Raw genomic sequence first — 13931 nt, forward strand, 5'->3', positions numbered from 1 at the left:
AGCTAGTGAACAACTCCATGATCCAAATTGCATGGTGGCTGCAAAGAAGGTTTTATAGCTTCAGATTAAGGTGATAATGATAGTGGTTAGAAGACAGAGTAGAGAAGAACTATTCCAGACAACTAGTTTAATCTGAAGAATGGTGAGACTGTAGCAGGAAAAAACTATTAAGAATATAGTATTAGGGCTGTGTCACAGGAGTGTTTCCAGAAGAGAGATGTGAAAAATTGCCAAAATATGAAGATTGAAAAGCAACTTGAAATAACTACAGTTAAAGAATACTGAGTTTTATTTCTTCTTCTCTGTCTCTCTGATTCCTTGTTTTCTTATTAAAAAAAAAACTGTCTTTCATGGCTCTTTTTTGTATTCATGGTAAATCAACCTGAAAATGTAATCAGGTGTGAAATACATTAGCTTGTTTCTCATCATGATTATATTGGCCTAGTATTTTAGTGTCCATACTCAATGTTGATGTGCCAGCTGTATTTAATGCTGTTTCTTTTAACCCTTAAGCCTCTTAAAACCTTGAAAGCTGCCAGTTTGTCCAAGAAAGACCATCTCTCTTCTAAAACAACTCGTAGTGATTAGGACCTCTTTTTAACAACCTTAGAAAATGCTTTTAAATTTGTATAGGTGTCAACAGTGCCAAATATTAATTCTTCCTGCCACTCTTCTTTCCATCCTCAGACTCGCTTTTCCTTGCTTTTTTGCTCTGCTCTGGTTTGGCTGAACGTCATTAAACCATTTAAACTGTTGTGGTCCCTCATTCGTAGTGTAGTAGCACAGATCTAGGACACAGCAAGCTTTGTGAAGGTACTGTGCTGTAGAGTTATCACAGCACTAGCAGTGTTATTTCATGTGGGTTCTTTTAAAAGAATAATTATCATACATTGCTGCTAATCATGACAGTGTTTTGTGGCCTGAAACTTTCTGTAGCATTTGGTGTTATGGTACAGTGTGTGAAAAATCATACTTGCCATTGCAGGTCAGTTTTCAAAAGCTTCTAAAGTAGAAATTTTCATAGAACAGAGTTTTCCATTCAATTAATGCAAAACCTTTTTTTAATCATTTAGCAGTTGAGAATAAGTACTATTCTTTTTATTCACTTAAGTAGTTCTTGAAAAACTATGCTAATTACATTTTTAATGAAGAAAGCAAGGTATTTTTATATTTTAATGCAAGTGCTTGAAAGCTTTTGTGTTGAACCTATAATAATGGAGTAAATTCCGACTTGGTTTACGTTTATGCAGTTTTACCAACTTTAGTAGTGTAAAACCTGGCCTCTTTCCTTATTTATAGAGGCATACAATCTGTATCGTAGATGCATTCATAAAAAGAAATGAATATGTAGTTTCTATTCACTCTGGAGAAGGCGTTAGATGCGCATCCAAAGACAGAATTGGCCTTGCAGCTTTCTAGGTTTATTACTTAATTCTTTTTTTAAACTGTAGGAACTGGCAGAGTCTAGTGACAGATTAAAATCCCAAGCCAAAGAGCTGAAAGATGCACACAGCCAGCGGAAATTGGCAATGCAGGAGTTCTCAGAGATGAACGAGCGGCTGACAGACTTGCACTCTCAAAAACAAAAGCTTGCCCGCCAGCTCCGAGATAAGGAGGAAGAAATGGAAGTGGTGATGCAAAAAGTAGAAAGTTTAAGGCAAGAGTTACGCAGAACAGAGAGACTTAAAAAAGAAGTAAGTGGTGAGAAGACTGTTTAGAATCTATGAAATAGTAGTTATATGTAAGGTTTTCTGACAAAGTAATTTTTTTGTTATCTGTAAATCTTTAACTCTTTGATTGTTGTTTCAAACAGTACCGATTTTGTTTTCTAAGAATTTGAAGTGTCCAGTTTAGTGCTGAAGATTTATCTCTTATATTGAAAACCATCAATAGATTTTTGAAAAAAAAAAACAAACCCAAAACCAAGAATCCTATCTATTAAAAACGTATGTACTTTTGTAGCTGGAAGTCCAAGCTGAAGCTGCAGCTGCTGAGGCATCCAAAGACAGGAAATTGCGAGAGAGGAGTGAACAGTACTCTAAACAGTTGGAAAGCGAAGTAGAAGGGCTAAAGGTTAGTCTGTTTTGATATTAACACCTGCAAACTTACTAGTCAACTAGGACTTGCATCTGTTTGATTGCTTTCAGATGTAGGACAAAAGGGTATTGTCAGTTTGTCACTTCAGTTGATGCTGAATATTAATGCAAGCATGCATCGCATTATTGTCCAGAAAAATAAACATTTGCTTAATGCACTTTGCAGGCCAGTGTGTTCACTGCTCACTGAATATTTCTTAATACTCGATGATTTCTTACCAAATTGCTTCCGTTATTACTTTGTTTAACTCTACCTGTTAAAAGCATTGGGTTTTTTTAGTGTAGGATGGTTGAGTATTTGAAGGTAAACCTGCAGCCTGTGCAGGTTTCTGTATAGGTGTTCTGTGTACTGTGTTGTTCCTCAGCGTGCAAGTCAAAAGAAAGATGGTTTCCTCCGCAATAGATGTCAACTGATGTAACTGTAAAGGAAAAGTTTTAGTGTATTCTGCCTCTCAGCCAGAAGTTGAGACATTTTTGCACAAGAGCAGCACTGAGCATGAAGAGTTTTGTTTATATCGATGAGATTGCTCACACATGTATGTGTTTTTAGGAGCAGAAATTTAAGTAAGCCAAGAATGTTAACTGTTATTTCATTCTATGATTTAGCATTTTATACAGTGCTCTGAAGAAATTAGACTTTCCAAAAAATGAATGAGAGAGGTTTTTTTCGTTTCCACATGAGGATTGCTGTTCATTTACAGTAAAATCCTGTTCCCAATGTTCCGTCCAGTAGGATAATTCTAAACTTTTTGTGCAAAATGTCAGATTAGGCCTATTCTGGTCTTAATTTACATGAATAATGGGGGGAGGGGTTTATTAGAATTCTGTGGGACATTTGTCAAGTCACTGCACAGAAAATTTGGGATTTTTTTGCAAACATTCTTTTATTTTGCCTTCCTTTGTTAATTGAAAATAAGGAAATCCATTCAATATGAAATTGGATGTATAAAGCTGCTGCTGCTGTGATTCAGATTGTTACCTGAAAATTAAGATGTGTTTCTTCTGCTTTCATGAATCTTCACCATCAGCAAAGAGTTTGTATGACAGTTTAAGAGGCGAGAGGAATTTATTGGAGATCTATTGAGAATAAACGATATGCTGATTTATAACAACTGGTTAAGTTTATCAGAAGAAGAGAGGGGACTTGTAGCTTTCTTAGTAATATTTCACAGTGCAGTAAGCACACTTTGGATCACGTGCGGTTGTTGTGATACTGCATTATCAATTCAGTAAAGCTCTGCATGGCTCCTGAGTTAAGTTCAGGAGGCTGTCGTAGAGAAAAGGTCAATATTTAAAGAAAAAAGGAAAGTTTCTCCAAATGAGGAGAACAGAAAAGCCCATAAATGATGGCAGGTTAAGTGTAAACAGGAGGCTAAATAAAGGGGATTTAGAGAGCACTTTGCAAAGGATGCTCAGAGTGATTGCGGGAAGTTCTTGAAATCAAAAGCAGAAAGTCACCTTAGGAAACTCATGGGGCTGTTTGTTGGCAGGGATGAAAAAGGTAATCTCTGAGTTGATAGGGCTGTGGCAGAAACGCTCAACGAGTTTTTGATGTGTCAGACTTTACTGCTGAAGCAGGGGAGATTGCCACGCAGAATGCATTCTGTGCAGCGGGTTGGTCAGATGAGCTGGAGCAGTCTGAGGATGACGTGCAGGAAGCGTTAGAGCTGGCAGGCGAGTCAGGTGTGAAGTCGCCCGGAGCGGTGGCCTCGCCAAGGAGGTTCTGAAGGAACTCGGGTGAGAAGTAAGAGAACTGCTGGCCAAGACGTGCACCCTCTTATTACAGACGGCCTGCTGTGCCACTGTAACTCTCATCCAGAAGATCCTGGGAACTGCAGAGGAGTGGGTGTCAATTCCTTAGGAAACGGGTAGAGGCTGTAGTAAAGAATAAGGTCAGTGAGCTCATGGATGAAGCAGAGCCTGTTGGGAAAGAGGCAGTGTGCCTTCTGTCCAGCCAAGTCCTGCAACACTCACCTGCTGGGGTTCTGCGAAGTTGTCGGTAAGTGTGTGGATAAAGGAGATCCAGTGGATGTCATGTATTTGGATTTTCAAAAAAAGCAGGCTCAATACGAGTCAGCAGTGTGCCCTGGCAGCCAATAGGCCAAACTGCATCTTGGGGCGCATTAAACAGCATCTAACTATCTATGTGCCAGGAGATGCATTATGTCTCTCTTGAAACAGTCATGAAAACATCTATCTGGATGTCACTTTTAAATTTGGTCAGGAAGAAGCCGAGGGGAAATTATGTTTAAGGTTTACAAAATCACAAAGGTAGTGGATAAGGCGAATGGAAATGACTGTTGTACCAAACCCTGTGGTACTATGACCGAGGGGCACTGATGAAACAAACAGGACATACATTTAATACAGTATTTCTTCACAGAATGGGGAGTGAACTCCTGGAACTTGTTGCCACAGGAGTTTGTGGTTGTGACAGTATTGACAGGTTCATAAAGGGATTAGACAAGTTTGATGAACATCAGGTTGCCTGACTATGCGGAGAGGTCCCCTCTAATACCTGTAGTCCAAGAGTTGTTGTATTCCAAGGGGAATGGACCTCATAAAAAAGGCAGGCCTGGGTGCTATCCCCAGATAGCCACTGCTTTAGGGAAGATACTGGTCTGACCCAGTAAGGCATCTCTCATGTTCTTCACAGTGAAGCTGAATGTGGTACTGGAATGGTAAGAGTAGTGAAAGCATACAGTATGAGTAAGTGAAGAAATTAATGACTTGGACCACGTGTGGAGGAAGGTACCAAAAGAAACCAGTTACCATTTGCAATAAATTTCTGATTCTAATCAAGCTTCCATTAAAGTTGAAAAATACAGCTAGATGTAACAATGGAAGAGGAGGGCTTTAATTTTCATCAGAGCAATATTATAATACCTACAAACCTCTCTCTGTTCTTCACCAGTAGATAGGCGTATTTATTGTTAGTTTTTAGGGCATTTCATAGGTGTGCTAGAAGATCTTACACTTGCTGTTGACTTCAGTAAACTTAGTTATAAAGCCTTAGGTGTGTATTCAGACAGTTAAAATTCTGTTTCTGGATTGAATTATACATACAGAAAAGGTGTGTTGGGTGAGTCTGTTTTGAGCCAACTAGGCAATTTTTCGTGCTAATTTGTATGGCTGATTTTTTTTTTGTGTATTCTTTTGTAAGTTCATTTTAAGCAAATTTAGACTAATTTCTCCATGTTAAATACTTAGGTAGCATATTGAAAATGAAATTCTCAACTCTTTCCTTCCTACCTGAGCAACAGCAAATTATTAAATTGAGAGGAATAATATAGTAATCCACGTAAGCAATAATGAATAGGATTGTAATAAGGAAGATTGCATCTTTCTTAATAATTTGCATTTGGCAAATATTTATACCATAAAACTTTGGGCTATTACCATCACAATCCTAAGTAAGGTTCTTCATATTCTTAACCAAGGTAAATTATTATTACCATCTGCAAAGGGCAAGATACAAGCCTTGAAGCAATACAAAATAGCACTTGTAACAAAAGGCTAATCTCATTAAAGTCAAGCCAGAAGTCTTCCAAGATTTTTTGAATGGTACATTCGTTTAGGTTTACGTTACTTAAATAGTAAGTTTTCCCATGCCACATGCTCTATTATTGCAGTATTTAATGGTTATTCTTCTTTATTCTTCAAGTGCAAAACTTGATGTCTGTTAATGTTGCAATTATCGTAACCATAGTACGTGATATACATGTCAATACATATAGTAATATTTACAACACTGCTGTCAGTTTGGACTATTCAGCTTCATAATTGCCTAATGAAAGAGCTGCTGTGTGGAGGGTTTTTTATTTAGGTTTTTGTGTGTGTCTGGGTGTGTGCATGAGAGGGGGAGAGAGGGAAGACTTCCAGCGCAGAGTGATGGCATCTAACTATCTATGTGCCAGGAGATGCATTATGTCTCAGTTGCACCATTTGTCCACTTGAAACAGGCACGTATGAAAACATCTATTTGGAATTTGTGCTGGCATCAATTCAAAATATATTCTCTGTTTACTATATTACTCTAGTTCTGTAAGCCACTGTATAATGCTGTCCAGCTCTCTCTTTTACTGCACCATGTCTTATGGTCATAATAGTATCTTTTCATTGTGGAAAAAATACAAAATACCATTAAAACATTTTACGTACCTGATAGCTGATATTGCAAGGCCTAAACTTTTTATGTGCTCCATTGCCATGTATGTGTAGGCAATTCGGCATGTTGGGCAGTAGCAAACAAATTCGGTAGTTAACTGCCTGTGCATGACAGAAAATTCCTATACTTCCTTTCTTTTTTTCTTTTTTAATCTTTCTTTCTCCAAACCATCTCCTGTTAGGATGGCATCTTCTTGCTCCAATTTACCATTCTGCATCCTAAGGGCAGGATTCTACTCTTAGATCAAAACAGATGGTCGTTTTGATGAGTTAGAGAAAACAATGTGGTAGCAGCACATATCTGGCTCATACATTTAGGGGGTTTTGCAGTGTTCTGCTGACACTAGCAGCAAGGCCCAGCTTTCTCATAGAATTCGTCATGGTAGAAATTCAGCTCATCTGAATGTTCTACAATAACATTTAGCTCTTAAAGTCTGTTCATACATCAGCAAAAGAAAATTGCCCAAAGCCACGTTTAATTAAGGGTAACTGGGAGGATTTTAATATCTCATGGTAAGAATGAAGGTAAAATTAACAAAATATCTTTGATCCTCCTGAATTTGTGAGACAGTCACCATAAGGAAGTAGGTATTCCAGTTTACCTGTACTTTCTCAAAACACAGTGTTTTTATTAAGTAATTTCCTTTCCTTAGACTACCTTTAATTACATATTTAAAAAAAATAGAAAAAATTCCAAACCAAGTTATACATGTGTTTACATTAAAAAGTATTTCCATACTTGGATTTCAGTGCATGTCATGCCACTATCTCATTTTGAACCTGATCTTGCTCCTCCTCTATGTTATGGCAGGACATTGAGTTTAGTGAGTGCAGCATTTGGTGCAAATGTGTATGTATCCTGAAGCAATGTGTAAAGACTATTGAAATGCCAGAAGACCTCACTAAGAGAGCTATGCAGCTGCGAAAAGTGAAGTAATTACTCTTATTGTTTAAAGCTTGTTTTTCCTATTAATCCACCATGATGTAAATGGTCAGTTCGAGTAAAACAGGTCAGGTTTCCCTCCTGATCGATGCAATCCATATAGTGTTTCTGTAGCTAGATTTTAGCCTTCAGTTAAGCCTCTGCTTGTCTTAGTATAGCTTTTCCACAAATTATTTGTGCTTTAAAATATATTGACTGCATATCATAGTCCTTATTCTCCATTCCTGAAAGTCACTTGAACTTGTTGCTGTCGACCATGTGAGTGGGAGCATAAAAATCTTCTAATTCTGTGGTCACTTTCTGACTGGATGTAAGGGGAGTCAGAATGTGGCCCGAGATGTTTAAAGTGATGATCAAATTTTCAATGGCTTGAAAACTATTACTGCATTTAAATCACAAAACGATAAAGAGTACAGTTCAGATTTATGCTCTAACAAATTTTCAGAAAAGTTGAGATAGATGTGTTTAACTCATCTGTAATGGGATATTTTCTAAACATAGACTTACGAATATTGAGTTGTTATTAAGCATAATTTTCAGCATTCTTGAGTGCTAACTTGGGGCTGTTTATTTTAGCAAAAACAGGTTGGTCGCTCACCTGGGGTAAGCAGTATAGAACACCAGCAAGAGATCACTAAATTAAAGGCAGACCTGGAGAAGAAAAGTGTTTTCTATGAAGAGGAACTATCTAAACGTGAAATAATACATGCTAATGAAATAAAAAGTCTGAAGAAAGAACTACGGGATGCAGAGAGCCAGCAGCTTGCCCTCAAGAAGGAGATCATGATTTTGAAAGACAAGCTAGAGAAAACCAGAAGAGAAAAGTGAGTATTGTATGGAATTTACCTTTAAGCTCAAAATATCTTTGAAGTCTCCTAGTATGTTTCCAAACACACTATTGCTTCCTTAACTGTAGTGCAGACAGGTGCATTTTGGCTGAGCTAATGCCAGGGTTGAAAATAGTCACCTTTAAAAATACAGCAGAACAAAAAAAAAATCCACAACCCTGTGCTGAAACAGTTAATTTTGCACCAGAATTCTTGCACTGGCTGACCATTCCAAGGTATGTAACTTGAGTTGCAGACTTTCAGCTCAGGGTAAGTCAACCCCTGAAGCTTATGTTGCAGTTTAAAATAGTTTTTTGACATCCTTTTCTGTTTGGTATTTTCATCTTTTGATGCAAAACTAATGTGTTGGAGATCAACTATTGCTTGCTTTTCTGCCAGTACAGGAACAGTCACTTAATGCGGACTAAGGCTAATCCATGCTGGGTTCCATCCAGTGTTAATATCAGTCATCGGACTACTGTAGGCATAAGCTGCTTTGTCTCTTCTGACGTGGTAGTTTGTCAGAGACCTGCTTCTTTCTCTCCCACGTGGTGGAGCTTATAACTGGCCTTGAGAATGTTCCTTGAGGCATTCATCAATAAAAACAAGTTTTTCTGTTGGATAGTGTAGTAACAGAAATAGTCATAAATTGAATGTGTTCATTTTCATTCATAAAAAAAATCAGAATGCTTTATAGACACTAACATAGATGCTTCTTTTTGTTGCTGTAGTAGGATGGCATATTAGAAAAAACATGGAGAAGTTCCTGTTGAAAGCTTAGCCAAACTGTAGCGAGTCCTTAAATATAAGTAGTAAATAAAATGAAGAATTTTTCAAACTAGCTTATGCAAATAGAGGTGAAAACACTGCTTCTCTGGTAAATTGTTTCCAGCAAGGGAAGTAGATCATACAGCCTAGAATGCAGGGGATGAACTCTTTCTTCCTAGAATATAGTTGTTCATAGGCTGGACGTATTAACACGGTAGTTTGCTGCTTTGTTCTAGGTTGAGAGGTAAAACTTGCATCAGCAGCATGTTTTCATTGTACCATAACTTGATGGCCTTGCTGACCTATGAGTTACAAATGCATAAAAGGCTATGCTGTATTGTAATATATAAAGGTGATAGTATGATACTCCTTTAACGCCATGTCAGTCCACTAGTGTCTCAGAAGGAGGAATATTCAATAAAGTATCATTAATACCTCTTTCTGCAGGCTAAACTGTTGCTAAAGATCATGCCTCCGAACACTGACCAGACCAAAAACTCTGGAGTTTTATCTGAACCGTTCTAATGTTGTACAGCTGCAAAAGTTCTAACTAGGTGTCCATCTAGTAACAAACGGCCTAACAATGCTGATCTGCTTCATGCTAGCTAGTTCATAAACCTTCTTTCAGTCTAGTTTCTCTCTATAAATAAAAAAAGAACTGGATGCAAATCTAAAATGAGTCCTGACGTAACCGCGTGTTTCTGTATGTATTTCAAGTGCTGGTGTAAGAGAACATGTTAAAGCATGAACAGAAGTGTGTCACATAACCAGAACCCGACATTTGGCTCATAATGGGAAGGGCTTCAGCATCATATGAAGTCAGGTGTCCAAGCACACGATGACTGATTAATGAAGACCTGATCTTAACTGGGTTTTGTTAAAGAGATCTGCAGAATCTCACGCAAGTATTAGGACTCCACAGAAATGCAGAAGTCCACTGTTCAAGTTGTGCTACAGATTGACTTCTGTAGTAGTACAGGGATTTAGAAGGGAAGCTTAAATATTAGGAATGGAAGAATTGCTCTTGCTGCTCGATTCTCAGTATTTGGTAGTTTTTCTTAAGAGAACATGGATATTTTTTTTTGTTTCTGCTTACACATACTGTTTTTAGCTTTTAGTGAGTCTGCCAGTACAGAGGTTTTCAATGTCGGTGTTGAAAAGGAAGCACCTGGAGGCTTTATGCTGAAATAAGTGGAATTATTTCGACAATAGGCTTGGGGTGGGTGTGGGGTTGAAGCGTGCATATACAGTTTGGGAAAAAATGTTAGTGGTCTAAAAATAATCTTTAGTGCATATTTTAAAAAAAAAAAGCTTTGATAAGAGGATGCGGTTGCGTTACTTCATAGAGGCTATAGTATAGAGCGAATAAGAGCTTGGTCAAAATCTGTGTGTACTTTTTTATGTAACTTACATGCTGGTGGTTTCTGTTTCATTTTTTTTTTAAATGGGTATTTTTTCTTTGTTTCCTTCAAATTTAAACTTTATTACTTTTGCTATTTCAACACCGTAAGACTTCAAGGGAGAGAAACTACCTTTCTGTACAAAACGATTGCCTTTTGCTAAAGTCTGATAAACTGCATGCTATTAAAGTTGGGAACGTAGGAACACAGTATCAGGCCAGTGATCTCTGTAGCACGATATTCCATTTCTTAGAATTGTCATTATGAAATACTTCAGAAGAAGGTGCAAGAAACTGTGTAAAATAAATCATGTTTGTAGAAGTTTCTTTTAAGCCTGTCTTTTAATGATAGATTTATAAAGCAGAGAGCTTTGTAAAACAGCGTTTGCTGTTTTTAAACTGTGTGATGTAAAGAAGCCTGGGGGCTGGTGTTTGTTTCAGGTCTACTTTTCTTGGTTTCAAAGCAGTAAGATAAAATATTTCTCCACTTTGTACAGCTGCAATAAAGAGCTGGAGTGACAAAGTGATACCATAAAGATGTATTTCACATTGCTTGCATGTGGTTTGCTGCACTTTACTGATAAAAAGAAAGCTCGATCATGTATGATTTCTTAAAGTTGAAGGGCAGATACATAGCTAAATTTTAGATGAGAGAAAAAGCGTGATGGGAGAGGAGGGTGCCAGGCTTCAAAGTGAAATGTGTTATTTTGATCTTCCTGGCTGTCCAAGGTACGCCTATGGAGTCCGTCACAGTTCCGCGGTTTGCTGAGTAATGTCTGTCATTTGGGTATGACAGATTATACCCACATTCTCCTCTGCTTAAAACTTATCTTCTTTGTTTCTCTCTTGTACTATAGCAATCTGACTTAGCCGGTGATTGTCACTAACCCAGTGAATTAAGAACATAAAATACAGAAAACTACAAATATGGTGGGCTCTTTTACCAGTCCACATCTTCCTTAATCCACCACCATTTATGGCTGCTTTGAGCCTTAAAGCCTTAAAAGAACAAATTTCAGACAGATACAGAATAAAAAACCCTAAACAAAACAATAAAACCATGAAAGCTAAATAAAAGAAATTAATTAAAAATTAGTTTGGTCTACTGTCTGAGAAATTAGCTTTGAATCTATGCCTTGCAAACAGAAGCAGCACCTGTTATTAATTCCCCTGACAGCCAATGCTTTAATCTCTTCCTGCCTTTTCCCTAGACTGCTCATCATATGCGTGGAATCTGTTGATATAGAAAAGGAGTGGTGGTGAATTTCAAACTTGGCGTTTAAACAGTAACGATAGTATGTTACTTTGCTAGGATGTAGTGTTATGTTTCAAAGGATGTGTAGCAACACAGAATTTCACCATGAGTCTAACATGCTGTACTAGATTTCAAAGAGTGGTTGAAGCACTAAATGAATTTCAAATTAAGAATAGGAAATTCAAACCAGCGTTACTCTTAACTGGGTTCATTGTAACCACTGACACTTCTCATCTTTTAAGGGTGTTCACTCAGTTTGGCAGAGCTGTAGTAGTTCTGCATCTCAGAAAAAGAGGCGAGGATGTAATTTCTCTGTTGCACAATGTAAAATTCTGATCGGTATAGAGAAAAAAAATTGCAATGCTCAAGACAAGGTTTCTCTTGGATTTTATTTTTACAGAATTAACCTTTTACACTGGGCACTTTTTCAAACCCTTTAAGGCTGGACAGTGGTATTTGCTGAATGGGTATTTACTGTATCTGTGGCATTTATAGTATAATTCCATCAACCTACTGATGAACTTTGCGCCGGTTAGCTGAATAATTGGTGAAATGGTGAATGCAAGATGCAAATGTAGCGAGTCTCAAAAGAGTGGTTGTGAGGTGGGAGTTATACGTCTAAAACATTGCCGTACACTACTTTAAGGAAATTACAATGTTTTTTTGGCAAACAGAGGACCTGCAGCTTCATTTATTTTCAGGTTCTTATATTCATTGTGCAAGATCAAAGTTGATGTTAAGCAGAATCACCCAGGGGTTCTCCACTACTGAATGACATCCACAGGAGAAGGGAAGGGTTAGGCGAAACAGCTACTTTGAAACTCTTTCTCAGAAACAATGGTCCAAACCTGCTCTAGAATCTGGTGATAGTAGGATTGTATAGGTTATCCATCCACTTCTTGCTGATAGTAAATGTACGGTACCGGAATTAACAGTTCAAATGTGTCCTCTGGCTGTTCTAAATTGTCCAAAGACTAGCCCATATAAGCTTTTCTCATCAGAGACCCATTCCCAAGTGCTTTAATTCAGCTTCTGTGAGTTCTGGTTTCATATGTGGTCATTTTTGCCTGTCATTCTGTGTGAAACTTGGAATTATAGAAATGTCTAATTTAAAATAATGTTTCTGTGAGCTGAGAATTTACCCTGAGTGTCTTGGAATATTGACACACACTTTGGTCTGCAGAATTACAGCTGTTCGATGTTTGAAGGATTCATCTAAAGAATAAAATATGTATAAGTGGATTGATAAATGTTAGCTCAGTGAAGCTCTATTAATTCTGTACTGAAGGAAAGATCATTGTCTAATGATAAAATTCAACAGACTGTCTTATAGTCCTGAGATGGTAGTACAATACATTACTTTCTTAGTTTTAATAGGCTGTGGTATTACCAATGTAGTACTTTCCTTTCAGCTAGTGTGTGCATTGATCTTTATGTATTTAAGTGAACAGTGTGATGAGTTTTAGAATAGGAAACTTCTTATTCTACTTCATTTTATTTCTTAGCCAAAGTGAAAGAGAGGAATTTGAAACAGAGTTCAGACAGAAGTATGAACGAGAAAAGACTCTGCTAACAGAGGAAAACAAAAAACTTTCAAATGAACTTGATAAGGTAAGTGCTGATTACTCGAGTCCTGAGTTTACGACTACTGTATGCTATGTACAAATTGGACAATGTAGAGCTGTACTGGTTATTATTAACTCTTAATTGATAGCAGAAATTAATATTACACAAAAAGTGGTGATTAATTGATTTGAATAGAGAGTATCTACATGTATCTGAACTTGAGAATGTGTGTACATATGTATATATATGCAGGTATGTGTATTTATGTGTAGGAGTTAGATGGTATTACAGTTTGGTAAGATTAATTTTAGACAATATCTTAAGGGAAAAAAAAAGATTATTTCATTGTATGACCCAACTATAAAAATACATAGTTAATGATGTGATTATTTAGAGTATATTTGCATGTCAATTACTGTGAAATAGCAGAGCCCCTCCTGCCCATTGAGATTAAGTGTTACTTTGAGATATTAAAAAAATACAGATGATAAGGCATATTAATTGAAGTGTGTTGAGCGAGCAATAATTACGTTCTGTGCATTTAGATTATCTCTTTATTGTTCATTTTGACAGGTTATTCAAGTTCATTGTGGATTAGCCAAGTCTTGTTAAACTTGTCTATTCTTTTTGTAATGCATTAAATTTTGTAAAAATATGATGAAAGTACAGTGTTCTTCAAAGTAAGCACGTTTGCATGTCAGTGTTCAAATTAAAGTATGTTTTCATACCAGTATAAGATGCATACTATATATGTCTATATGTAGGCTTAGTCCAAGAACACTAAAAGTCTAGTCACTTTGATAGTTTTTCTGCTTAGTCTCTTTTTTCTTTTCCCCTTCCCTTCCCTTCCCTTCCCTTCCCTTCCCTTCCCTTCCCTTCCCTTCCCTTCCCTTCCCTTCCCTTCCCTTCC

General features: G+C 37.2%; 1 protein-coding gene across 3 annotated transcripts in view; it reads left to right on the plus strand.

Moving 5' to 3' along the window:
* CDC42BPA (CDC42 binding protein kinase alpha (DMPK-like)) overlaps positions 1-13931 on the plus strand; it is a 190672-nt gene that overhangs the window by 123024 nt on the left and 53717 nt on the right. For all 3 annotated transcript variants that reach the window (XM_009333632.1, XM_009333633.1, XM_009333634.1), the window contains exons 13-16: positions 1452-1694; positions 1963-2073; positions 7783-8030; positions 12961-13066. In XM_009333632.1, the coding sequence (XP_009331907.1) occupies positions 1452-1694; positions 1963-2073; positions 7783-8030; positions 12961-13066 (708 nt within the window). The remainder of the gene's footprint in view (positions 1-1451; positions 1695-1962; positions 2074-7782; positions 8031-12960; positions 13067-13931) is intronic.

The sequence above is a fragment of the Pygoscelis adeliae genome, unplaced genomic scaffold (genome assembly GCF_000699105.1).
Source record: "Pygoscelis adeliae isolate BGI_AS28 unplaced genomic scaffold, ASM69910v1 Scaffold1, whole genome shotgun sequence".
NCBI classification, from domain to species: Eukaryota; Metazoa; Chordata; class Aves; order Sphenisciformes; family Spheniscidae; genus Pygoscelis; species Pygoscelis adeliae.